General features: G+C 55.8%; 1 protein-coding gene across 6 annotated transcripts in view; it reads right to left on the bottom strand.

The window, feature by feature from the left end:
* The window catches only part of PXN (paxillin), a 44,508-nt gene that overhangs the window by 2,336 nt on the left and 18,850 nt on the right, over positions 1-23,322 (bottom strand). Inside the window, exons 1-13 of one of the 6 annotated variants that reach the window (XM_041003940.1) lie at positions 8,599-8,832; positions 8,185-8,300; positions 7,688-7,824; positions 7,387-7,588; positions 6,483-6,618; positions 3,901-4,770; positions 2,639-2,914; positions 2,133-2,429; positions 1,566-1,667; positions 1,191-1,361; positions 902-1,075; positions 373-454; positions 131-279 (exon numbers count right to left, since the gene is read on the bottom strand). In XM_041003940.1, the coding sequence (XP_040859874.1) occupies positions 131-279; positions 373-454; positions 902-1,075; positions 1,191-1,361; positions 1,566-1,667; positions 2,133-2,429; positions 2,639-2,914; positions 3,901-4,770; positions 6,483-6,618; positions 7,387-7,588; positions 7,688-7,781 (2,553 nt within the window). In that variant the 5' untranslated portion in view covers positions 7,782-7,824; positions 8,185-8,300; positions 8,599-8,832. Of the gene's footprint in view, positions 1-130; positions 280-372; positions 455-901; positions 1,076-1,190; positions 1,362-1,565; positions 1,668-2,132; positions 2,430-2,638; positions 2,915-3,900; positions 4,771-6,482; positions 6,619-7,386; positions 7,589-7,687; positions 7,825-8,184; positions 8,301-8,598; positions 8,833-23,322 lie in introns of those variants that run through there. The other 5 variants (XM_041003941.1, XM_041003945.1, XM_041003943.1 and 2 more) reach the window with 5 other exon arrangements.

The following is a 23,322-nucleotide window of genomic DNA, read 5'->3' as shown; positions in this document are numbered from 1 at the left end:
CCTTGCCTGGTGGCTTCCTGAGCAGATGCAAACAAGACCTCCACATTGGACGCAGAGGGCGCACTGAAGGTGACCCTTCTCACTCCCGTCCCACCCCTCCGGAGGCGGGTGGGGGCTGGGGGCTCCTTACCCGGCACACAAAGCACTCGGGGTGCCACAGGGTGTTGAGGGCCGAGATGTAGTTCTCCAGGATGGCCCGGGCACAGCCCCCACACTTGGGTGCAAACATGTCAAAATAATCCTTCCGGCAGTAGGCCTTGCCGTCTTTCTCGTGGAACCCTGAGGAGAGGTGGTTGGGGGCAGGGTCAGGCTTCCCGGGCCCGCCTCTCCAGCCCTCCCCCAGGAGGCGGTGGCCAGTCCAGCGGACAGTACCTTCAGGACCAAAGAAAGCTCCGCACTGGGCACAGAAGAAATGCTCAGGGTGCCACGTCCGGTCAAGGGCCGTCACCACTTTCTGTAAAGGCAGAGTGTGAGGTCAGGGCCAGGACTCTCAGCCAAGGCTGTCCTTCCCATGCCTCCCTGGCTCTCAGCCAGCACTCAGCAAGTTCAGGGTCTCAGCCTGCTGTGCGGATTCACTGAAGGGTGCAATGTACCAGCTACTCCCTCTCCTTCAGTGCAGATGCCCCGTGACTCCGGCTTTCCGAGTGAAGGAAAACAGGCTCAGAGCAGCTGGGCACTGCTCTACCACCACCCTGTAGCAGGGGGAGCCGGCCAGACCCTGAGCCCAGCTGTGTGCTCAGGGCCAGAGGCTGCCGACCAGGCCTTGGACTTCCAGCCCCTGCTCCCTGGCTGTGGAGCTTGGGCGTGGGACCTGACTGCTTCGCCCTGCACTCTCAGAGAGCAGTCATGTGGTGCGGGCGTGGGGCCGTCTCAGCCCTGACTGCCAGGCTGTGGCACTCACATCCAGGATAGGCCCGTTGCAGTAGTAGCAGCGTGGGGAGAAGAGGTTGTGATAGTCTCTTTCACAGTAAGGCTGTCCGTCCCGCTCGAAGAAGTTCCGGGACCCAATCTCCTCCTGGCAGTGCGTGCACACAAAGTGCTCAGGGTGCCACGTCTTCCCCATGGCAGTCACGACCTGAGGGCAAAGTGGGAAGGTGGCTTGGTGCTATGGTCTGCCATGGAGCACCCCACCCAGAGGGGTAAGAGGCCCCAGCCACTGCCCACTCCCCACCCTTTCCCCCCATCATCACCTGCCCGGCGATGGGTTTCTTGCAGGCCCCGCAGACCCCTTTGGCAACTGTGGCAACACCCAGCTTGTTCAGGTCGGACTGCAGGCTCCCCAACATGCTGTCCAGCTGGCTCCCAGGCTTTGGGGGCCCTCCAGGGGGTGAGCTGCTCCCCGTCTTTCCCTGGGCCATGAACTGTGGAGACAGCAATACAGACAGGTCAGGGCTTCTGGGGCTAGGCATCTTGTGTAGCAGATGCGCGAACTCGGCAACAAGGACACTGACACTAGGGGCCTGGAGAGCCCCCGATGGTCCAAGAGAAGGCCAGATGGCAGCAGGTGGCACAACCCAGGAGGAACACACCAAGCAGAAAACTCAGCACCCAGCCCTGGCACTGACCCCTCCCTCGTCTTGCCCTTCCGGACTGCTCTGCCTGCTGTGTGGAGGCCAACCGGCCGCCCAGCTCAGCTCTGCATCCGCTCTTTGTTCCAGGCCATGGATCTTAGGTGGAAGAAGAGATGAAGAGAAGAAAGTTAGTGAAAGAATAAAACCCTGTCGTGGTGCTGCTGCACTCGGGGGAATTTAGGATGGGGAAGAAGATTACTTCTCCCGCTTGGTAAGTACCAAGACCAGGAGGAAAGATCTAAAGCAAAATCATCCAGAGAGACCCAGGAAGAGATGAAGAGAGAGAGAGGGAGGCAAAGCCCATGCCAACGGGCCTGGGGCCCAGGAGGGGGGGTGTCTGGGGTCAGCAAGGATTCTGCTTTCCTTTCTGGGACCCTCTTGGCTCAGAGCCTGAGGTGGTGCTGGGGGACGGTGGGAAAGGGGAGGCTAGGGTCTAGACACCAGGGTCAAGTTCTGAGAAGGGACTGTGGCTACCCTGTCAGGCTGTGGGTGCACTGAGTGGGGAGGACGGTCCAGATGTTAGGACAAGTGACAGACAGGTCAGCTCCCCGGGAGGCCTGCCTGCATCGGGGGGAAGAGCGGGTCCTCATCGGTCTGGCAGCCCACGGACCTCACACCGGCAGGGGCAGGAGTAGGGGAGTGGGGGCCCTGCACATCAGCCCGAGGCTCTCCCCTTGCGCTCTGGACCCCAGGAGAAGGGGGCGTGCAAGAAGAAAGCCCTGAAGGGGAAGGAGCAGGCAGGGGAGAAGAGCTGCTGGCCGAGGCGTCCTGCTGATGCTGGAGCAAAGGGACAGGAGGAGGAGCCAGGGCAGAGGTGATTCTTCTCAGGGGGATGGGAGAGCCGGGAGGGAAGACCACCTAGGAAGGAGAAAAGGGGGGAGAGATGAGGAGGAGCAGGGAGAGCAGCTGAGCAAGCAGAGGGGGCAGAAGGGTGATGAACCTTGGCCTTCCCACTCTCACACCACCGGACAAGCCACAGGATGCAAGCTGCCACCCTTGCCGCCCCCATGTCTCCCTTCCAGCCAGCGCTGCCCCAGCCTGGCCCAGCCCTCGACAGCTCCCGCTACCTTCTCAACGAGCTGCCCCCCAGCCTGCCTCCCGCGTGGCTGCACAGTGATGACGACGCCCTCAGTCAGCCAGTCCTGGGCGGGAGCCCCAGCTTCCCCTGCCGCCACCTCTGCCTCCGGCTGGATGCCCAGCCGACCCTGCAGTTCTGCGATGAGACGCTCCTGAGATGGGGTCCTGCTCAGGGTTGCAGGGTCCAGCCGGCGGCGAGGGGAAGGCTCCCGAGACATGGGGTGTGCATGGCCTGTGTCTCGGCTCCTCCTGATCACAGAACGGATCTGGGGGGCAGGGGAAGCCGTCACAGTCCTACTTGGGGCTTGGGCACCCCGCTGCTCAGACCACACTCGGGTGCCAAGGGAGCAGGGCAGAACACATGATCAGGGAAGAGCCAAGCAAGTGGAGGGAGAGGGCGGGCCGGATCAGCTCAGGAACACAGCTGCAAGACACCTCCAGCCAGCACTCCTGACCAAGGCAGCCTCTGGCCCTGGACTTCATGGGGCCTCAGCTTCTACATCCTTAAAATGGGGTAACAGTATCTTCTTGACTTTCCTCACAGGCATATTATTCTAAGAACTCCTGTAGAAGATGAAGTGGGTATGCTATGTAGGGCCATAAAGCTGTTCCTTCCTTGCAATTTACGATAGAAAAAAAAGTGGTCTTTCCTTCCCCTAAATCCAACCAGGATTATTCCTTTTGGTTTTTGGTTTTTGTTGCTTTGCTTACAAAAAAGGCATAGTTGTGATCAAGCAAAGAAGCAGAGACTAACATCAAACATGGCTTACTAAGGGACCAACTGCTGTCTCCCATTTTCCAGCAAGTATCTCATTTAATCTTCTGGACTATCTTGAGGAAAATGGCCTATTACTACCCCACTTTAAAGATGGAAAGACTGAGCTGGGGGTGTTGCCCAAGGTCGCATAGAAAGCCAGTGCTGAAGACATGGTTTAGATCCGGTTCCGAAAACCATGCTTTCAACCATTTTGCATACATCGACTGTCACAGGCAGCTCATGTCAGGGCACAAGCCTCCAAGCAGCAGTAAGAGGTGGCTGGTCATAGTGAGGAATGCCAGGGTCCAAGGAGCTCTGCTGGCCCCACAGGGCCCACTGCCATGTGCTGGTCGTCAAGCTCGCAGGCCATGGTTGCCTTGGCATTTTTTGTCCAGGCAGACATGCGCAGTGACAGGCTGCATGCAGTTAGCGAGGAGTGGCCCACGCTCAGTTGCGCACAGGGCCATGCTAGCAGCTGTGCAAGCTAGTGCCTGCCTGGCTGGAGGTGGAAATCCTCTCCATGGCGTTGGGTGTGTCCATGACCATGGCGCGTGGACGCTCTGGCTGCTCCTTCCTGGCCTCCGAAGCTGCTCCAGCGATGCCTTCTGGGCCCCTTAGGGCCTCAGGTGCAGGGGCCAGCTCAGGTACCTCTCCACCCAACTGCTCCTTGTCCACGGCGGCGGGACAGCTGCTCCCCAGCTTCCTGGGCTGTGTCCTTGCCCCATCCTTCTGTTGGTCATATTCCTCCATGAGACTCCAGGTGTCTGGGAAGATGGCCTGTCGGTCCACGGCCACCATGGCTGGCTCAATTACTTCCTGGAAGCTATAAGCAGCTTCACGGCAAGTCTTGAGGCTGGACTTTTCCAAAGCCCATGGCCACTCCCACATAGCAGCCATGGCCTCCTCTGCACACACAGGGTTAGCCAGAGGCCCCTGAGGGTCCCTAGGCTCCAAGGGATCTGCACCCCCAGAAGCAAGTGGAGTGTGGCAGGGCAGAGCCCCACAAAGCTCATGCCTGGGTTGCAGCAGGTCCTTCCGAACTCGACCCTGGCTCTCTGCACCAAATGGCCCCAGAGACCCTTCTGCGGAGTGAGGTCTTGAGTTGGGGACATCAGGAGTCCTCCCAAGACCAGCCAAATCAAGCCAGCTGGGGGTCCCAGGAGAGGGACTCCCTCGACCATTCTGCCCCATGCAGAGTCCCTCCTGAGTGTGACCCTGGCCTGGAGGGGAGGATTTGGTGGTGGATGGCAGGAACACAGAAGGCACCAAAGGAGGAGAGCCAGCAGGGGGAGGGGTGTGGCGTGGGGATGGAGCTGAGTTGGGCAGCACCCCCAGGGAGCTCAAGGCCACAGCGGAGGAGCTGGTCTGCAGGAGGAGGAAGACAAAGGCGGAGAGGAGAGAGAAACAGGGAGAGTAAGGCAGAGTGGTCTCCACAAGGGGGAGGCTCAGCCTCAAGTTCCAAGGGCCGGCATCTACACTGACTCAAGTGGTCACAGAGCTGAGGCCTGGGGATAGAGCCTTGAAAAGGTACCAGACCCAGAAGAGGCCTTCCTACATTCGACCTCCACGGGCCTCAGGAAGTCCAGGCAGTAGGCACCAGTCAATGAGCCACACTTGTGGGGCTGCCCAGAGTAGGAAAAAGGACAAAAGACTAAGGTTAGACGAACAAGGGCCTGGCAGATGCCCTGGAAGGCAAGCCCTTTGCACAAGTTAGACAAGAGGCCACTGCTGGCAGCTCAGCCCTCCTTAGCAGTGTCCCTCCAGGAAACCCCAGTTTTCCAGCACCCCCCAGTCCCTGTGCTAAGGTCATGGCCAACAGCAGAGCGGCTTCTGTTCACCATCACACCACAGACTGTCTCAGAAAGCAGCAACAAGGACTGGCATTATGGCACAGTGAGTTGAGCCATGGTTTCCAACCCGGCATCCCGAAACAGAGCACTAGTTCAAGTCCCAACTGTTCCACTTCCTAGCAGCTCTCGGCTAATACACCCAGGAAAGCCCAAGTGCTTGGACCCCTGCCACCCACATGGGAGACTCCCAGCGACCCCAGCTGGGGAATGAACTAGCAGGTCAAAGATCTCCACCTCTCCTTCTGTCACTCTGCTTTTCAAATCAATCAATCAATCAAAACCCACAGCAACAGCCTCTACAGCCTCAGCCCAGTGCCCGAATCCAATTTCCTTGCTTCTGACTGGGGATGCTCAGACCCACTGGCTTAAGAGTTGAGGATTCAGCACTGAGATCATGAGGCCAAGCTCCACTCACACTCCCAACCTCATTCCCTCACCTGTGCCACAAACTCCGGGCTGAAGGGAGGCACCATCAAGGCCAAGAATGCATGGCTGCCTGCTCCCTTCCTGTTCCCCAAGTTGTGCCCCAGTCTGCAGCTGACCACGTGGAAGGTCAAGTCAGCAACTGCTGGGGAGCTCTGTCATCCCCAATCCCCATGGAGACTTTGTGGACTCTAAATAAAACATCACAGCCTGGCAGATCTGGGAAGCCTGGCAGGGCAGGGGAAGGGGCACCTCATGCAGGGCTGGCCCAATGAGTAGCCTGACAGGTTTCCCATGCACTGAGCCTGTGGGAACACTGAGGAAGAGAGGGGAAGCTGGAGGGAATCTAGTGAGGGAGGCCAGATGCAGAAAGAAAGATCTGTTGAAGAAGGCCAGCGTGGGAGATGGGACTGCAGGGCAAGTGAGCTCTCAGACACGGGATCCCATGGCCTAGCAGAGCACACCCTCCCCCACCAAGCAGCCACTGACACAGGGCCCTTTGTCCAGTGTCCCAGCCCTCTGATCCCCTCGACCTGAGCGGCTGGGAGTGCCTAAGGAGGGAGGAATGTCTAGGCTGAGTGCTTCTCCACCCTCACTGGCTGCCACTCCCTCCCTTCCCCCCACAAGACACACACAGGCTGGGCCTGGCCTCCCTTCCCTGTCCCCTAGAATCCTGGCAGAGCTAGGACACTGTAGGGTACCAAAGGGGCAAGGCACCCAAACGTTGAGAGGCCAAGGTCAAGCTGCTCTCAAACTGAGGTCATACTGGGGGATGCAGGAGAAGGGAGGTAGGGCACATGGCACCTTGAAATCCGACAGTGAGGCCATCAGCTCGTCCAGTTCCCGGGTGGCGGAGGAAGCAGAGATGCGCGTCTGCTGCTGGCTGGACGTGACACGCTGTGGGCTGCTCATCTCCCCCTGGCTCACGGTGATGGCGGGGCTGCAGGGCAGACAGGGAATCAGTGAAGGGCCAGGCCAAATGCCCCAGAGCTGGGGCCCTGCTGCTCCAAGCCCGGGGGAGCTCACAGTGCCCAGTCTTTCCTGGAGACTCAGAACGCAGGGCAGCTGTCGGCCAAGGTGTCCAGCAGCCCAAGGTGAGCTGACCTGGATAGGAGGAACGCTCCGCTGGCCTCCAGGTCCAGGTGACATCTCACCTATCAAACAGCCCAAGCACCCTTTGTGTGTCCTCAACACTACACCCAAATATGCAAGTGTTGCAGCAACACAACAGCCCCATGTGAGAGCTGCCTTAACCAAGCACCAAGCGTACCTAGTGGTACGAGCCAGAAACCAAGCCCTTCCCATGCTATTGGGAACCAACCCTGGTGGGATGGTAGTTTTATCCCCTTCATCCTATTTTACACATGGGAAAACCAAAGTTGATTTGAACACGTTTACAAGGCTTCAAAGCCTGTGGTAATCATCACTGAGTTACAAGCACCCACCATGTCTGTCTTTCTCAACTGATAGTGGCTGGCTGAGGCAGGAATGGTGTTCAGGTGGGCCACTACTATACTATAGTTCACTGTACTGTACTGCAGCAATGTCTACTATACTACTACACTGCTATACTATACAACATGTACAACGTATACTGCTATACTACTATACTGAAAAACAGGCATTGCAGGGATAGGTGACAGTGGGGCAATGAGGATAGACACTGGAGGACCCTCTGCAGCCTGGGCAAAGGCCCATGGACACTCACACAGGGCTGGGCACGGAGCTCTCAAGCTCATCCAAGAGGCTCTCCACGCTGGGCCGCACATCCTCCAGGCCCCGGCCCCCACTCCGCTTGGGCTCCTCCTTCGCCATAGGCACAGCTTTGCCCCCCAGAGGACTGTTATTTTCTGGAATGCCATAGTGGGAGCTCAGAGCCCCAGGCAAAGCGGGGCTGGAGTTGGTCTCATCTGGAGGGGAAGAGAGAAGAAAAAAGACCAGTCAGCCCCAGAGCCCTGAGAGGCTCCAGAAGCTAACAAGTGAGCCTGCAGGGTCACACCCAGTCCTACCTGCAGGGAAGCCTGGAGGGTTATGCTGCACGGCATTCAGTTCCAGCAGCAAGCGGTCAAGTTCCGAAAGGTTGCTGCCCAGAGAGGAGCTCATCACAGTGGGCGAAGGCTCAGCTGATTTCTGCTTGTTGGGGAAGCTTTGAGAAACAAACACAAGGCAGTGAGAGATGCACCCTGGCCTTATACTGGCTTGGAGGGCCCTAATTTCTCCAGAATAACAAGGAGGGAATAGGAAGTCTCCCCGACCAAGAGGACAGTGGAGGGATGTAATAATTACAGTGAAGGAAGGAAGTCTTGCACCAGTTCCTCTACTACACAGAGACACAGTGCTCGCCCAGCCTGCCTGCTCCATGGAGATGGCAGTGATAAGGCAGAAAGGCCAGGCGGCAGGCAGATGAGCTGGCCAGGAGCCTCAAGCCTTCCGCAGGCTTAACCAACGGTCCTAAGGGAGCAGCCCCGGGCAGCCACAGGAGAGCTGGGAGGGGCCAGGGCTTTACCTGTAGACGTGCTCCTCTTCACCTGCTCGGGAACACGGGGAGCCAAGGCTGTCCTGGGGGTTGGAGGCACCGGAAGTTTTGGCACTGGAACCGTACACAGGTGATGGGGAAGGCAGCTGCAAGAACAAGAGTGCTCAGAGGCTTCGGAGAGGAAAGGACTCAAGGACCAGGGCAGCCCGAGTCACACCCAGGAAGCTTCTGCTCTCAGCAGTCTCACCAGGGAATTTCCACAATCTGACTAGGACCCCAGTGATTAATACTTGGTCACTGTCCCCCTCACGTGGTGGGCAGGAAGAGCAGCTTAGGGTTGGCAGTAGCCTAGTGCTGATCCCACTCCTCCATAGGCTCCCCAAGTTCTTGCCAGACAAGCTCTGCTGCCCTCAAGCCTACGAGGGTTTTCTGGCCCCACCTTACCTGCTGGTGGATGAATCGGGAGCCACTGGACTGCCACTGGTCTAAGGGGTCAAGGACTGCACCGTTGAGGGCCTCGCTGGATGGGGGTGGAGGGACAGGGGGCGGCACAGCAATCTCTTGGTAGGTGTGGTTTCCAGTTGGATAGGAGTAGGGGGGCTCCTCGGACAAGAACACAGGCCGTTTGGAGATGTGGGAGGTGGTAGATTCCAAGTCCGCTAGCAAGGCATCTGCAAAGAGAAGGCAACAGGGGCAGGTAAGAGCCGAGGATCCTGGCAGCTCTCTGCTGGCAGTGCCCCGCTTGCCCGCACCACAGGAGTTAATGTCTTCTGAGCACCTGCCCCACCCAGCCAAGAAATGACCAGCCCCAGGATAGGAAGCTGCCAGCCTGGCCTGGCCTGGCCCGGCCTGCCCCGGTCAAGAATAGCTCCTGAGGCCGACCTCTTCTCAGCCCAAGGCTGGGGGCACCGGGAGGCTTGAGCCCAGAGCTGCCCTTTGGAACTCACCTACCTCTGGACAGTGGGCGCCTGGCCCCAGCCTCCCTCCGACAGGACTGCGCAGCTAACCGGCACGAGTGAGGAATGCCTGCCTGCAGCTCTGACTCCTCAGGACACCGAGGAGCGCGTGGGAGGGAGGGGCCCCACGTCATGGGAAGGGACAGGCAGCGCCAGGCCCTCACTCAGCTTCCAAGAATTTAGGTTTTCTCAGCCCTGGGACCAGAAGGAACACCTAGGATGGCACCTGCCCTCATGACCAGGTAGAACAGCCCGAGGCTCCAGGCTGCCTCTCAGGCTCCAGGCTATGAGTGTGGGTATAAGTGAGGGGGGAGCAATGAGGCTGGTGCAGTGGCGCTCTCTGTCCAACCCCCAGCAAACGGGAGGGGGGTTAAGAATTGCTCTGTTGGCTGTTTCTACTAAAACCTGGCAAGCAGCCCGGCCCCACGGACTCCTAGGCCCCACCGTTCTGCTTTTAACAGCAAGGGAACCAAATCGGTCCTCAGGTGCAAGTTTCCATTATCCAGACACCGGCAACCAAGCAGAAGGGGCAGCCTGGGTCTCCCCAGTGTCCAGATAAGAAGGGTACAGGTGGGGTGCCAGGATACCCCTGATCCCTCGACCGCCCCTCCCTCCCCAAGACTCTCCATAGTCCCACAGCACCCACCGCCTGGCCCCAGATGCCACACCCTCATTCCTGCCGCACGCCTCAGGGGTGATAATCACCCAGAGAGGACAGCTGTGTTCAGTGCCATTCAGGCACCACACTAAGCACTTTGCCTACACGGTCCCAATGAATCCTCCTAACTCCCCAGGTGGTGGGAACTGTGACCCTCTGGTGAGGGTCAAGGAAGAAGGTGGGGGTGGAGAGAAGAGACTTGCCTCAGAGAGCAGAGCCAGCAATGACAGGATCTCTGTCTCCTCAGAAGCATCAACCCCAGCCTCCCAGCCTCCAGGAGGCTGCCGTGACCCTGAGATGATTCAACACTTTAAAAGTTCAACTTGCTGGCCCCGGCACCATAGCCTAGTAGCCTCGCCTTGCAAACGCCGGAATCCTGTATGGCCTCCGGGTAGTATCCTGGCTGCCTCACTTCCCACCCAGCTTCCTGCTTGTGCTCTGGGAAAGCAGTAAAGTACGGCCCAACAAGCCTTGGGACCCTGTACCCACACGGGGAATCCAGAGGAAACTCCTGACTCCTGACTTCGGATTGGCTTAGTTCTGGCTGTTGTGGCTAAGTGGTGAGTGAACCAGTAGACAGTGCACAGAAGACCTTTCTTTCTCTCCCTCTCTCTGTAAATCTGACTTTCCAATAAAAATAAATAAACCTTAAAAAAAAAAGTTACACTTGCTGAACTTTGCAAGTGCACGCCTTCAAGCTGCCAGGCTGCTCCTTCCTGGCTGCCCACATCGGCACTCCCTGGAGGCAGGAGGGAAGGAAGCAGGGCCCCTTCCTCCAGCCCTGTACATGGGGCCAGTCCTCATCCCCGTGCCCACCCCGCTCCCTCCCCCCAGGGCTCCACACCTACCCAGGATCCTAGTTGGGTGGTCAGAGGGAAAAGCCTCTTCTCAGAGCCCCAGATCCTGATCCGACTCCTCAGGAAGCTCTCCAGATTTCCCAGGAAGGTCACTTCCTGCAGCCCCCTCCCACTCCAGGGCCTGTGGAGGAGCTCGGCTTCCTGTCTCCAGCACACCGGAACTGGAGGGAGTTGGTGTGTGTCTAGGTAACAGCGGAAAAGGAACCAATGTCTACAGCCACCCCCAGAGGCCCTCCCAGGGCCACACCTGCTGCTGGGTTTTTACGCAGCTTCCTTGTTTCCTCTGGGCCCAGCCCAGCAAGGGCGGTGTCCCTCAACCATCCTGGGCTGAGCCAGCTGGGAAATACCACAGGAGCCCCTAAAGCAGGCAACAAGTGCAACCCTGGAAGGCATGGCAGGAGGAGCCGCCAAGCCTGAATGCCTACCAGGCTCCAGGAACTTCGCTGCGCTGCTGCATTCCTCCTTACTCCACTAGTACAGAGGCGGCAAAACTCAGGCTCAGGGGCAAGGTCCAGTCCCCACAGAGCCAACACCCGCTGCAGTGACAAAGCTGGGTTCTGAACTCGGGTCTCTTTGGCCACAAAAACTCAACGGGGCAGATGGTAACTCTTTTCTGCCTATTTCATCAGACATCCGCACCTTGCTCCAGTTAGAGTCCAAGTCTGACTAGCTTACAAAGACTGGATTCCACTTCATGATTGCCTTTTCTTATTATTAATTATTACTATTATTATTTTTTAATCAATCTCAGTATATCTTAAAGGCAGAAAGAATGACAGAGGCAGAGATCTTCCACTGGTTCATTCCCAAATGCCCACAACAGGTACAGCTTGACTAGACCAAAGCCAGGAGTCCAAAACTGGGTCTTTGATGTGGGCAGCAGGGCTCCAACACACTTGAGCTGTCACCTGCTGGTTCGCTGGGTGTGCATTAGCAGAAAGCTAGCATCAGAGGCAGATTTGGTCCTGACCTCAGGCTCTCCCACCTGGGGTAGAGGCATCCAAAGCCCAGCTCCAAGGGGCTCTTTTCAACCTGGACATATATGTTGGTTAGGCAGTGAGACAGAGCAATCCTGCAGCACACTGCTTCTACAGTTGAGCCAAACCTGAGTTCAAGTCCCAGGCCCTCCACTCCCAACCATCCCTCACAGCAAACTCCTAGACTCACCTTCCCACCTGCACTGACGGTGTGAGGTGTAAGGTCTGTAAGGGATGGTGGGTGCTACACAGTACACTGAGAGCGGGCCTGGTGCAAGGGTTCAGTGGGTAAATCCTCACCTTGCACATGCCAGAATCCCATATGGGTGCCTGTTCGTGTCCCAGCCATTCTACTTCCCTTCCAGCTACCTGCCTGTGGCCTGGAAAAGTAGCTGAAGATGGCTCAAAGTCTTGGGAACCTGTACCTCTGTGGGCAGGCCCCTTGCTGCAGCCTGACTCAGCCCCAGCCATTGAAGCCATATTTGGGGAGTGAACTAGCAGATAGAAGACTGCTCTGTCACTCTCTCTCACTCTGTAACTCTGCTTTTCAAATAAATAAATAAATCTTAAAAAAAAAATAAAAGATAACCAGAAAATTATCTTTCTGGGCACAGAGTACACAGTCCTGACTTACTCTAAAGCTTTCTGGGCAAAATCTGCACCAGACATGAAGAGGGCAACCTTGAGGAAGACAAAGCAATAAAGTAGCCAATGCAGCAGGCACAGCTATCAGGGACGGGACACACCGTTCTGCCCTAGTTTTTCCTCCAAACCTTTGTGTGAGAGAGACAGGAACCCGAACAAATAATCCTCAGTGTCCAATATGGCTCCCTACTCCCCTTAATCCTCGCCTGGAATGGGACATGCTTTGGTGTGGACACTGTCCCGCAATCACCCTCCCACAGGCTCCTGGAGGAAGGGAGCCAGGAGTGCAGGAGGGCCAGGGGCAGTTTGGATTCCTGCAGCCGCTAACACTGGCTGCTTCCCACAGGCTACAAACGGTTAAGGGCCAAAGTCTCCCTGCAAGCTCAGCAAACCCCACCCCAGCCTGAGCACACAGGCCCAGGGCCAGGCAGAGCCCGCCAGCAGGCAGAGCTCCATTCCCGCTGGTTTTCCCAGTTCTTAACTAGAGCACCTCAAGGGCAGGCTCAGAGTCCCTCTGCCATACCCTCCAGGGAAGGTGCCTCCTCCTCCTCAGAGAAGAATGTACCCTCTGGAATCCTGCCAGCCAGGAACAATCCTCCAGCCCCACATGCCCAGGGGTCAGGTTCCAGAGACTCTGCCGGAAGGAGCCAGGAGCCAGTCCTCACTGCCCTCATTCAGGCAAAGGAAGCCCACAAACTTGCTCAGCATTGCTCCATCAAGGCTCTGGGTCAAGACCTAAGACCCCTGGACCCAAGTCACCCTGTGGGAGTAAGCCCTCCCAGGGGCCACCCATCTCTTTCTGCACTCTGCAGACTTGGTGCCTCTGGGCTAGCTGACACATGCCCTGGCAACTGGCATTCACACAGGGAAAGCTCAAGGCCCTTAGAGACACTATGCAATGTAGGTGGGGTGGGGGTTTGGGGGAGGCTGTGCAGAGGCTATAGCCAAAGTCTCCAGCAAGCCAGGGGCAAAGGCCACCTGCTGCTGCCCACTAGAGGGCACCATTGGCCAGGCAGCTGCTTGCCACTGAGCATTGGTAACCAAAGATAACTTCAGGCTATCAAGCAATTTTGCAGCTGAGGAAACACTTCGGAGCCCCCAGCCAGGGGTGCAGTGACATTTCAATTCTGAGAGAACCTGGCTAAGCTGAAAACATAGAGCAGGCTACTTAACAAGAGCAAAGGGTGACTTGGGTGCCAATACCCTGAGACTATGCCTGAAACACAGTTACTTGGAGGTGTGACCCAAGAGTAACATGCAGTTCTACAGACCCCAACTCACCCACATTCAGCATTCTCTCTAAAAACCAAGCACCCTGCAGCGTCACCTGGCCCAAGCAATAGCTCGGAGCACCAGTGACTTTAGATTCGAAAACAACCGCACAGTACCTGGGGGCTGGGCCCTAGTGGATTAACCAAGCATAATCCTTAAGACCACCATACAAGAAGGTGGGGCTGGAGGGGCCAGCCCATCTGCATTCCAGAACAAAAGCAGCAGACACACCCCTTAGGTACCCAGCCCAGCCCCAAGGCATAGGGGAGAGGAAGCATGGGGACCCTGGACCCTCACATTCCCACTCTGGGAGATGTTCCCAGGCTATGCCCTGGCACGTCAGACTAACTCTGTGGCACTCAACAACGAGGGGAAGACAACAGAATAATTCCACCCCAGCACAGTTCCTTCCCACATCTGGCCACGTCTCACTGTGCGATAAAGACTGTCAAGACCACACGCTGCAGCTGGACAGTGACCAAGAGGCATGAGATAAAGTCCACGGAGGATGGTGCATGTGTGTGCATGTGTGAGGGAAGGACCCAGGCTGCCCCAGGCTCTGGTCCCGGGTTCTGAGACTTTGGCTGCTCCAACTTACACAAGGGGAGTCTGACTGCAGATTCGGAACTGCCTGGACGGGCTGCTTGACTTCTCTGGTGCCTCAGTTTCCCTCTTGGTCAATGAGAATCCTACCACTTCACTCATGGGGCTGGAATTAAGTGAGAAACAGATATATAAAGTGTTTACCGAGCACAATGGAATGGAGCATATGGCCAGTAAATGCACTGAGAGGCCCATGGAGCCTTTTCCAGAGAAAACACCTCTCCGTGACATCCTGACTGGCAGAAACGGCACCACTCTGGCAAAAACAAAGCTGGTGGGAGAAACCTCTCCACCAGGTCTCACTGCCAAAGGCACAGATGTGACAGAAAAACAGGAACCACTTTTTATTGCCCAGAGTACACAGAATCTCCTGCTTGGTCCTTGGCCACTATGTCCACCCAGCAGCCTCAGGCAGGACCAGGAGAGATCTCATCCTGAGGTCACCAAGGAAGAACCCAGCCAGACCTGCCAGGGAGAGCCCACAGCCAGCAAGCTCTGAGTGGGGCAGCTCTCCCCTTCCTGCTGCAAGCCCCTTCCAGTCTGCACTGCTCACCCCACGAAGAGGTAGGCCAGCTTCCCTAGGAACCGCCTAGCAGCCCTGGAAGCTCAGCTACAGAGTACACAGGCCTTTCCAGTTGCCAAGGCCAGTGGTCCCTGCCTGCCAGCTGACACATGCTCCCCAGACCTCCACAAAGAAAGTACCAGCTCTGGAGCCCCTGAACGAAGAGGGCCTGGAGAAACCCAGCCCTTTGGGCCCAGAGGCTGCAGGCCCTTGCCGACCCCTTGAGTAGCTTCGGGGGCACTGACTGGCTGATGTGTCAAGGAGGCTGACACACTCAGGGTTATGAGACCAGGACTGAGCACCTCCTAAAGAAGGAGCCCTTAAGGGATGGTCTCATCTCAGCCCCTTTGGTCAGACACTTCCAGATTAGGAAGGCAAGCTCCAGAGAGGGCCAGTCTCCCCTTCCTGGGCCCCAAGTCTCTTTCTCCTCCCCCAGCCTGCAGCACTGGAGCAGTTAGAACAGAGGTAATCTAATCCGTGGCGGGGTGCTTTTCCTTGGTGAGTAACTCCCCAGGAATGGGGAGCCGGGTATATTTATCCTGATAACAGTCCTTGTCCTCAGAGGAAAGGAAGATCCCTGGCCAGGAATGGCCAATTCACAATCAAGGCCAGGCCTGCCCTGCTCCCACCCAGCCTAAGGACCTAGGTCCTGGACACTGGTTAGAAACTCAGTCTCCTAAAGGCCCTTCTCTGCTAATCTGGGTGCTGGCCAAGAAGCTCCAAACAGCAGGGGCCTTTTGTCTGTCTTGCTGCAGGCCACATCGCTGTCAGCGACTAGAATGACAGGTGTCATGGCAGAAGGGCTAGGGAAAGACTAAGTGGGCAGACGAAACAGCCAGTGTAGAGGCCAGGATTCCAGGCCCAAAGGCTCAGTTGCCACTGACAGATGAACCCCGTAAGCTCTTGGGGTGCCTTCCCCATTAGTAAGATGGGCAGAACTCAGCTTGTTCCCTTTCCTGATAGCTGCAAGGAGGAAATGAGACAACCGTAGGGGATTTATATAGCTCTTTGAGTTCTTGGGGAGTCTGTCTAAATCCAAGACACTGCTATTATCATCAAGTCCCAGACAGGAACTGCTCTCCCCAAGGGGATGGATGCCAAGTGATCAATACCATAGTGTCATTTAAATATTTAATAGCCATGCCTGGAGGTTATGAAGACTCAGCCACCAATGTTCCTCCGCTGACTCATAGCTCGTCCAACAAGAACTGCCTTTTGACTCTCACAGCCTTAAAGGAAATGTGAGCTGAGGGTGACACACAGGAAACCAGGGTGGGGGAGGTCCCAGAGTTTTCTAGTCAGCCCATGGTGGGGAGGCTGGTGGACCTTCGGATGGAGCGGGTCTTTCCTGGGCTTCCTGCAAGGCCCTGGGAACCTGCTTCCTGTTTTCTCGGAAGTACTTCTTTACAGAGCTCCACACAGGAGTGTGCAGGCAGGTTCACTTTCCATATTGGGTGGCTGGCGCTTGCCCAAGGTCACGGGGCACAGGTAACCGGAGACTGGAGAGAAGAAAGGCTGAAAGGCAATTCCAGGGGTCACCCTGAGCTCCAGGCAGGAGCCTAACTGTGCTGAGCCCTACCTGTCCCAGACACCCAGCACCCACTCAGGGCTCAATGGCCTCCGGCTGCTGGTCAGGGCTCCAGGAGGCTATGCAGCTGCAGATACTGTGGCATTGTTGCTCATGCTACTGGCCCAAAGAACACATTTCATTGACCAGAATTTAGCCCCCAGACATTCTGAACCTTTCAGGGTCAAATCTAGGGCCCCACTCTAGGCCCACCCCCTGAACACACAAATTAATATAGTAAGACAGCTCCGAGCCCAGGAGACCCGTGCCAGAAACGCCCCTGTTCAGCTGTTCCAAACCCACTCTACTGCGCTCACTGCTGTGATCTGGGCCTCCCAGGCAAGCGGATCTGCTGCAGTGCGGGGCGGCTCCCGGACTCTCGCCCTGTTAATCACCAACAGAGGTCAGGAGGGGCTCAGAGTGAGTCATCCGTCCCACAGAGACCAGGAACAAAAGTTCAAATGTTTGCTGGGTCCTGGGATGAGCTGAATGAAGCTTTTTGCGCCAGGTACAGGGGCTCCAGGGACTAGCTAGTCCGCGTGAGTGAGCCCCAGCCGGCCCCCGGGGTGTGGTGGGGCAGGAGAGGCCAGCACTTCCCCTTTTCTCAGGCACTGGGCCATTCCCTCGCCGGTTCCCACCTGCCTCCCCACTCTTCTACCAGTACATACTGGCCCTCTGAGCGAGCTCCCAGAAGTAACGGTCACCGATTCTTTCTGCTCAGGGACTATCCTCAATCTCACACCTCTCTTCTCACCACAGGCAGACAACAATGCCAAGTGGCATGCAAAGCCACACTCAGGCCCTCTTGATCTCACTCAAGCTGCTTGCGCTGTGCCCTCCCAATATACCCCTTCCCACCGGCAACCATCCCCCTAGACTGCAGGCTCTCTGTGGGCAGTGACTTCCCAGTCTCTCCTGGGTCGGCCTAATACAGCGCCCCCTGCAGCCTCTCAAGGAGGAGCTGAACTCCTGAGGCAGCCTGACTCCACTCACCACCTCTAGGTGGGCACTCAAGTCTTCACCCTCTCAGAATACTGTCCCCACCAGCCTTTCCCATCTCCTCGAGCTCCTCTCTGTAACCCACTTCTCCAAACAGATCCCTCTCTCTTTCCCCAGCTGCGAGCTCCTATTCACAGCACTGAACGTGCCCCTGCCATCTTTCACAGCAAGTGTAGAGGGGAACAGTTTCAGCCTCATGGTCAGAAAGGGCAGGGGCCCAGGATAAACACAGAGCACCTTTTGCTTGACAGCCAGGAACATTCAGTGCCTTAAATTAAAACAAGCAAGTCTACATGTCAGAGTCAAATGCAAGACCCAAGAGAATGATGAGATTAAAAAAGCCCCAAAGAGACTTTTCCTGCAGGCACTCGGGGACTTTGGTAGACGGTTTTAAGCAACACCACAAAGCCCCCACTGTCCACACATAAAGCCACCCCTGTGCATAGGGCAGATTTGGCTGTTCTGGTGTCACCGGGGGCTGGGACAGTTGCTCCGCCCATTTGCAGCTTCTGGCGTATCCGAACCCGCAGGGCAGTGAGAGGATATGAAAAGAACCAGACGTCCAATGGAGGCAGGTGGGTCCACGTCCACCACTCACCAGTCTAGGGGACAGACTGCTAGATCATACCAGGCTCTGATTTACACGAGCACACAGCGAGGGAGGGTCGATAAAGCATGTGAAAACCAGCAAGCCGACAGGGGATAAAGTGAACACTGGCCTCCCACTCTGACACAGAAGGGACAGTCAGTAAACAAACCCACACGGTTGATCTTTACCTCCCCTGAGGACGGGAAGGGGAGGAGCCAGAGCCAGGGACCACAGCCAGGGATCCCGGGAGCTGTGACAGGTTCTCTTGATGAGCAAGCCACTGACCTCACCCCGTCCCCTGCCCCCGTGCTTCCTTGGACAACATTAGCTGAGCCCAGAAGCCTCAAGTCACTGCCCAGCAAGGGCAGAACGCACACAAGAGGCTGCCGAGCTCCGGGCTTCCCCCATCCCTGTGCCTGCTGGGAAATCACAGCCCAAAGCGTTCTGTGGTGAGGAACCCAGGATCCCCACAATAGCAGCTACTGCTGGGTTCCATGGAAACTACCAGAGAAGCAGGTGAGGAAAGTACAGCCTCAGCTCCTGACCTAGTGCAGCCAGGGACAGCACTGCAGGGCCAGGAAAGCTAGGGGTGAGAAGTGGCAAGAGAGGAGTGACATCTGATAGGAACCCAGCCTCCAGACCCTTCCCTACAGGAGCAGAGCAGAGGACGCCGAGGCCCGCAGCTGCCCTGGGACACACTCCACAGGCAGGACACCACAAAGGCTTTCGTCATCTGCTCCTCACCCTCTACTCCACACTGCCTAGATATCATGGAGATATCCAAAGAGGCAGACCTTTGGGTGTCACTGAACCTTTGATAAACTCAAGAATTCGGTGGCCTGGGCTGGCACCTTGGTAGGTACCTTTGTACAACCCAGGGGAATGGTTCAACTGACTAATTTTCCTCTTGTAAGTGCTGGGATCCCTTATGGGTACCAGTTCGTGTCCCAGATGTTCCATTTCCCAAAAAGTTCCCTGCTTATGGCCTGGGACAGCAGCGGAGGATGACTCAAAGCCTTGGGACCCTGCACCCACATGGGAGACCTGGAAGAAGCTCCAAGCTTCAGATTGGCTCAACTCCAGTGGCCTCTTAGGGAGTGAACCAGCAGATACATATGCCTTTCCAATAAATACAAAATAAATCTTAAAAAAAAAGTCATTGCCTGTAGTGCTGGCATCCCATATGGGTGCTGCTTTGAGTCCTGGCTGCTCTACGTCTTGCTGCTAACGTGTCTGGGAAAGCAGCAGCAGATGACTTGGGTCTGGGAGCAGAGGACACGGCAGGCCTCAGCTTGTGGGGGACATGCACCTGCACCTGACACACAGGTGATCAATCACGAACCAGCATCACCAGTGCTGGCAGGGTCGATGCAGCTGCCTTTACTTCAGGAAAATCAACTGTAGCTGCTGACCCTGATGACCACTGGGCGCTCCCAGAACTGGGAAGTATGCAGAACCCAGGACACACCCTCTGGGGCCATGTGAGAGTATGCAGCAATGGAACTGCTATTTTAGACAGTCAGCAGTGGCAGAGGGGAGGGGAGGGAGGGAGGCCAGGTGAGCCGCCCCCAGAACGCTTCCCCAGGACTTTTCACTTTCCTAGAAGCACCGACACCACCCGCCCCGGGTCATTTCAGTTGCACAAGTTTTTAAAGCCATCTGCTCACTTCAGGACTCAAAAACGCTGGGGCCTTTGACAACTGTCCCCATAGATAGCTGGCCCCTCCTGAATAAGAAGCACACTCAGGAGGAGCGTTTCACACCCCAAACTCCAATTCTTGTCCCATGCTCACTCTCGGCACAAGGCCAGGTTGGACCTGACCCGAGGTCAGGTGGGATTGAGTCCCTGATCTGAGAGGTCAGGACACCTGCAGCCGCTGCCCTGAGCGAGGCCAGATCAACATCTCTGCAACCCAGGGCCTCGGGACTCCATATTGGGAAATCTGCCTCTCCCTACACAGGGAGGAAGCAGAGGAGGCCACAGAGTCACATTGGGAAACCACAACAACAAAAAAGAAAAAAAGAAGAAGAGGGGGGAGGAAATAGACAGCAGACTCTCCTGAAGCGAAATGCATTGAGGGGAAATCTGCAGCTCTCAGACTGGCTGGCAATGCTCACATGGAAGGACAGGGAGGTACATGAGTAAGCTCGGGATTGGCCTGCACTAAGCTCACCAAGCCCAGACCTGAGGTCTCCATGCATGCAGACGCTCCCTGGGCATGGCAGCAGTCCCTGTGACCTCTGCAATAGGGGAACAGAAGCCCAAGGAGCTGAACAGAGGAGGCTGTGCCCTGGAGATCCTGTGGCAAATGAGGTTCTAGAGCTCTTACTTGGCCTGGCTGCACTGGTCTCCCCAATGGCTCCATCTGACCAACAGGGGAGAGGAAACAGGATCCATCTCATCCCCAAGTTGGATTTATTTATTTAACTTAAAAGTCAGAATTACTGGGCCCGGCGCAGTGGCGCAAGTGGTTAAGGTCCTCACCTTGCACGCCCGGGATCCCATATGGGCACCGGTTCTAATCCCGGCAGCCCTGCTTCCCTTCCAGCTCCCTGCCTGTGGCCCGGGAAAGCAGCAGAGGACAGCCCAAAGCTTTGGGACCCTGCACCCGCGTGGGAGACCCGGAGACCCGGAAGAGGCTCCTGGCTTCGGATCGGCATAACATCGACCGTTGTGCTCACTTGGGGAGTGAATCATCAGACGGAAGATCTTCCTCTCTGTCTCTCCTCTCTGTATATCCGCCTTTCCAATGAGAAAATAATAAAAATAAATTAAAAAAAAAAAGTCAGAATTACTGAGAGAGGGAGAAACAGAAAGAGTGAGAGAGAGAGATTTCCATCCAGTGGTTCACTCCCCCAAATGGCCACTAAGGCCAGAGTTGGGCTGGTTTGAAGCGCAGAGCCAGGAGCTACTTCAGGCTTCCCATGTGGGTACAGAAGTCCAAGGACTTGGGCCATTCTCTGTTGCTTTCCTAAGCCATTAGCAGACAGCTGAATCAGAAGTGGAACAGCTGGAACACAAACTGGAGCACAAATGGGATGCCAACATCACAGGTGAGAATTAGCTCGCAACACCACCATACCAACCATTCCCTCCTGATTTTGATTTGATCACTGGAGGTGCTCTAGGGTTCTGGGAATCCAACCCAACAGACGTAGGACAGATGGGCACAGCAGCATCCAGCTGTGATGTCCAGAAATACCTCACAGGAAATCCCTAGTGTACAAACCCAAAGCCTTCCAACAGTCTGGAAGGGATTTTGAACTGCGGAGAATCTTCCAATATAAACAACACTGACGGTGACCGTCCAGGTGAACCAGCCCTATCTCTGCTTTTGGATGGACCCTAGCATTCCTCATTCCCAAGCGCGTGTTCTATATCCGGCACAAGCACCTGCCTTTGGGGGCCCCTGGAGTATATTTCCAAGGATATATGGAACAAGAAACCCCGTGCTTCTGCCCCCAGCAACAGTGCTAAACATGGGAGAGCTTTGTGGTTCACCAGACAATATCTGCCAGAACAAAACTGTTAGCTGGGGCTGCCTTGCTTACTGCCTATCTTCATGCCCAAACAGGAAACAGTCACCAAAGAAATCGGAGAGCTTTATCATATGCCTGCAGCAGAAGCAATACCACTTCTTCTCCTTTCCTGGTTTTAAAAAAATACGTTTGCATTTATTTGAAACGCAGAGTAACTGAGACAGGGAGAGATAAAAACAGCCAAGGTTGAGCCAGGTCAAAGTCAGGAGCTAGGAGCTCCATCCAGGTCTTCCTCTTGGACAGTAGGGGTCAAATAACTGGGCCATCCTCCATCCACTGATTGCCCAGGTGCATTAGTAGGCAGCTGCCTCAGAAGCCAAGCAGTCAGAAAATGAATTGGCACTCTATACCAGATGTGGGCGTTGTAATCAGCAGCTTTACCCACTGCATTACAACACCGGCCTTCCTCCTTTTTAAAGAGTGAGAGTCTTGGTTCTCTTCCACCCTTCCCCATTGTGCCCCAAACTGTGATGCTCATTCGCATGAATGCTGTCCCTTGGTAGAGAACAGTTAAACCTCCCTGACCAACAACGAGTCCTGTTCTCATGTGAGAGACAAATTCATCACCCAGGCACAGAGAGCAGACCTAGCACTTCTCAGGTACCCAGCCCTCTGAGTCAAGATCCCAGAGATGATGCCACACAGAGCCATGGGCAGGAGCAGGTCAATGTGTGGTGATACAGAGCAGGTGCCCTGCAGCCTCTGGAACAGAGGAAGCCTCGGAGCTGGTGAGCCAATGGGCACAGCCAGGCCTGAGTTCAGGCTGTGCAGCCACGTGACCACGGTGTCCCACAGGCACCCCATCTGCCTCCATGGTCCCTGACTTCTCTCACCTGTAATCTTTCTGGCGAGTTAAGACACCCTAAATGGGTAAAATCAGATCATCTTCCAAGATCTGTTTCAGCAATCAACTCCTACTCCTTCTGAAAGGGACTTCAGAGACAGCAAGACCAGGGGAAGGGAGACAAGAGGCCTCCAGCCTGTGGCTTAACCTACTATGTATGCCATAACACTGACGCCAAATAGCCTATTTATTTATTTTCATTTATTTGAAAGGCAGAGTGACCTTGAAAGAGGGAAGGAAGGATTAGCTCCAAGCCCCTGGTTCACTTACCGGTGCCCACAACAGCTAAAACTGAATAACTCAAAGTTAGCAGCTAGAAATTCCACCCAAGTCTCCCAGTGCATGGGAGATACAGAAGTACTTCAGCCATCATTTGCTGTCTCCATGGGTGTGCAGGAGATGTGATCAGAGGTTGAGACAGGCATCCAGCTTGATGGATCAATTGGCTAATCCTCCCCTTGCAAGTACTGGGATCCCATATGGGCTCCGGTTGGTGTTCCAGCTGCCATATTTCTGTTCCAGCTTCCTGCTTGTTGCCTGGGAAAGCAGTGGAGAATGGCCGAAGTCATTGGGACCCTGTACCCATGTGGGAGACCTAAAAGACACTCCCGGGTTCTGGCTTCAGATTGGTTCAGCTCTGGCTGCCTGATAAAAATAAATCTTAAAACAAACAACAACAACAACAAAACTGGAGATGGGATGCAATCCCAAGTACTCCAATATAGGATATGGTATTTCCAAGTGGAGGCTTCAGCTTTTGCGTACCACAAGGCCTGTCCCGTGTGGATTTTTTTTAAAGATTTGTTTTATTTTTATTGGAAAGGCAGATATACAGAGAGCAGAAACAGAGAACATCTTCTGTCTGCTGGTTCACTCCCCAAGTGGCCGCAATGGCTGGAGCTGAGCCAATCCAAAGCCAGGAGCCAGGAGCTTCTTCAAACAGAGGCTGAGTCCTACCTTCCAAGTGATATCCTTGACTGTCCCACCCAAACAGGTGTGGGCCAGCAGCCAGCACCACAGATGTGAGCAGCCGCACAGGTGTTCTGAGGAGTGTAGCTGAGCAGCTCCACCCTCCTGCGCCACCCTCAGCTCCCTCTAC

Source organism: Ochotona curzoniae, unplaced genomic scaffold (genome assembly GCF_017591425.1).
Source record: "Ochotona curzoniae isolate NIBS_2020 unplaced genomic scaffold, NIBS_Ocur_1.0 scaffold_274, whole genome shotgun sequence".
Lineage (NCBI taxonomy): Eukaryota > Metazoa > Chordata > Mammalia > Lagomorpha > Ochotonidae > Ochotona > Ochotona curzoniae.
Note: the sequence above shows the minus strand (reverse complement) of the source record. Positions and strands in the feature narration are given on the sequence as shown.